The following is a 1,922-nucleotide window of genomic DNA, read 5'->3' as shown; positions in this document are numbered from 1 at the left end:
GTAGACAGAATTTTGTGTAGAGTCTTTTGTTCTTCAGGATGACTGCTGTAGCTATTCGAAGTTAGTCTGACCTTGTTCAGGATTTGTTATAAAACTACTTGTCGTCAATGCAAGCATACATCTATCACCCTCAGACCAATGAAATGACCTGGGCTGCTGAACAGGTTAAGCCTAAGCCCGGCAAGTCGCAAGTTCAAGTGAAGGTCATTGCGGCTAGCATCAACCCTGTGGACTATAAGTTGCCTCACGTCCCCTTCGTATCACGTCAAATCAAAGGGCGTCCTGTTGGCATAGACTTTGCTGGGAGGGTGACGATCGGCTCTGGTCAGTTCAAGGAGGGTGACGTGGTCTTCGGCAAGGCTGTTGGAGGCTCTCTGGCTGAGTATTCGATCGCTAATACTGCCGAGATAGCCCATGTGCCCCAAGGGGTTGATCCCAAGGTCGCTGCATCTCTACCTGTTGCTAGTCTGGTCAGCTTACAGGCCCTTAGACGGGGTGGTGTTACTGAGGCCGGCAAGAATGTGTTGGTCATTGGTGCCAGTGGTGGGACCGGCTCGAGTGGTGTACAGATTGCCAAGGCACTCGGTGCTAAGGTTTATGCTGTCTGTAGTGGTAAGAATGTTGACTTTGTGAAGTCTCTGGGAGCTGATGTCGTTATGGACTACACCAAGGAAGGCTTTGAACTCCCCAATGATGACTGTCCTGCGGGCACCATCGATGTTGTCTATGATACCGTCACGAGCCCGGAGGATGTTAACTATGAACCAACCGCTCGGAAGACTCTCAAGAAGGGAAGTATGTATATGGCTATCAACTCCCCCAGCCGTATTGATTGGTTGAGGTTCATCCTGTCGAAGAGTCTTCCCTTCAATGTTCAGAGGTCGGGCTATTCCATGTGCCTCTCGGACTTCAACACCAAGGATTTGGATTACCTTGCTAAATTGGTCGCTGAGAAAAAGCTCGTGATTCAGTTTGCGGAGGTTCTGGACTTCAGCGAGGAGAACTGCAAGAAGGCCTATGAGTTGCAGAAGAGTCGGAGGGCTAAGGGGAAGATCATCCTCGAGATGGAACATTGAAAGTGTCTTACACTAAAGCGTTATTTGCCTCTACAGTCGTGATGGTCAGTCGACTGGTCACTTCTGTCATTCTCTTCTTTTCATTACAAAAACTTATCAAAGTAAACACCTATTGAGATTACTATGAGTAGAGCAGTGTTGTATGAAGTACAGGGCAAGTGGTAAGGGAAAAGGCTATTTCCTTGTGATGAGAAAAGGGACAGCGGTTGTGTCGTATCTTCCTCACAGCGCTGGCGGCCTTACAAGGAGCCGTAGAAGTATTCGATCATTAGGTAGTGTATTGACAATGTTGTTTCTCAGATTTGTTCAGTTTTCTATCAATGAGAGCATTCGTGTACGACTCGAGTGGTTCAGGGATGGGGTGGAGGGAAGATCAACCGATGCCTCTGCCGACTGCCTCCCAAGTTCAAGTCAAAGTTCTTGCTGCTGCTACTAATCCCATTGACTTGAGACTCGCAGCTCTCCCTGGGGTTTCGAGGTGGTTACTTGGTACAGCAGTGGGCTTCGACTTTGCTGGGCGGGTCACTATCGGCTCGGCTGATTACAAGGTTGGCGATCTCGTCTTTGGTAAGACCAAGTCTGGTTCTATGGCTGAATTCGCGACGGCGAATGTGAGTGAGATAGCCCATGTGCCCCAAGGGGTTGACCCCAAGGTCGCTGCATCTCTACCTGTGGCTAGTCTGGTCAGCTTACATGCCCTTAGACAGGGTGGTGTTACTGAGGCCGGCAAGAATGTGTTGGTCATTGGTGCCAGTGGTGGGACCGGCTCGAGTGGTGTACAGATTGCCAAGGCACTCGGTGCTACGTTTACGCTGTCTGTAGTGGTAAGAATGTTGACTTTGTGAA

At 49.5% G+C, this 1,922-nt stretch overlaps 2 protein-coding genes across 2 annotated transcripts; both read left to right on the top strand.

Moving 5' to 3' along the window:
* The first annotated feature begins 79 nt into the window (after positions 1-79).
* On the top strand, positions 80-1,165 carry Pmar_PMAR014793 (alcohol dehydrogenase, putative). The gene has a single exon (XM_002768993.1). The coding sequence runs from the start codon at positions 108-110 to the stop codon at positions 1,074-1,076; it is 969 nt and encodes a 322-aa protein (XP_002769039.1). The 5' UTR covers positions 80-107; the 3' UTR covers positions 1,077-1,165.
* A 231-nt stretch (positions 1,166-1,396) lies between these two features.
* Positions 1,397-1,900, top strand: Pmar_PMAR014792 (Zeta-crystallin, putative; the record flags this gene model as incomplete). Its single annotated transcript, XM_002768992.1, has 1 exon — positions 1,397-1,900. A coding segment is annotated over one exon (504 nt), but the record flags the coding sequence as incomplete, so codon positions are not given.
* Positions 1,901-1,922: the final 22 nt, after the last annotated feature.

Source organism: Perkinsus marinus, assembly GCF_000006405.1.
Source record: "Perkinsus marinus ATCC 50983 genomic scaffold scf_1104296966714, whole genome shotgun sequence".
In the NCBI taxonomy this organism is placed as follows: Eukaryota; Perkinsozoa; order Perkinsida; family Perkinsidae; genus Perkinsus; species Perkinsus marinus.
The sequence above is the reverse complement of the archived record's forward strand: the minus strand, read 5'-3'. Positions and strand labels throughout refer to the sequence as shown.

What these genes read in the sequence shown, in the direction of transcription:
- Pmar_PMAR014793 (XM_002768993.1), top strand. Translation starts at nt 108, where the DNA reads ATGCAAGCATACATCTATCACCCTCAGACCAATGAAATGACCTGGGCT.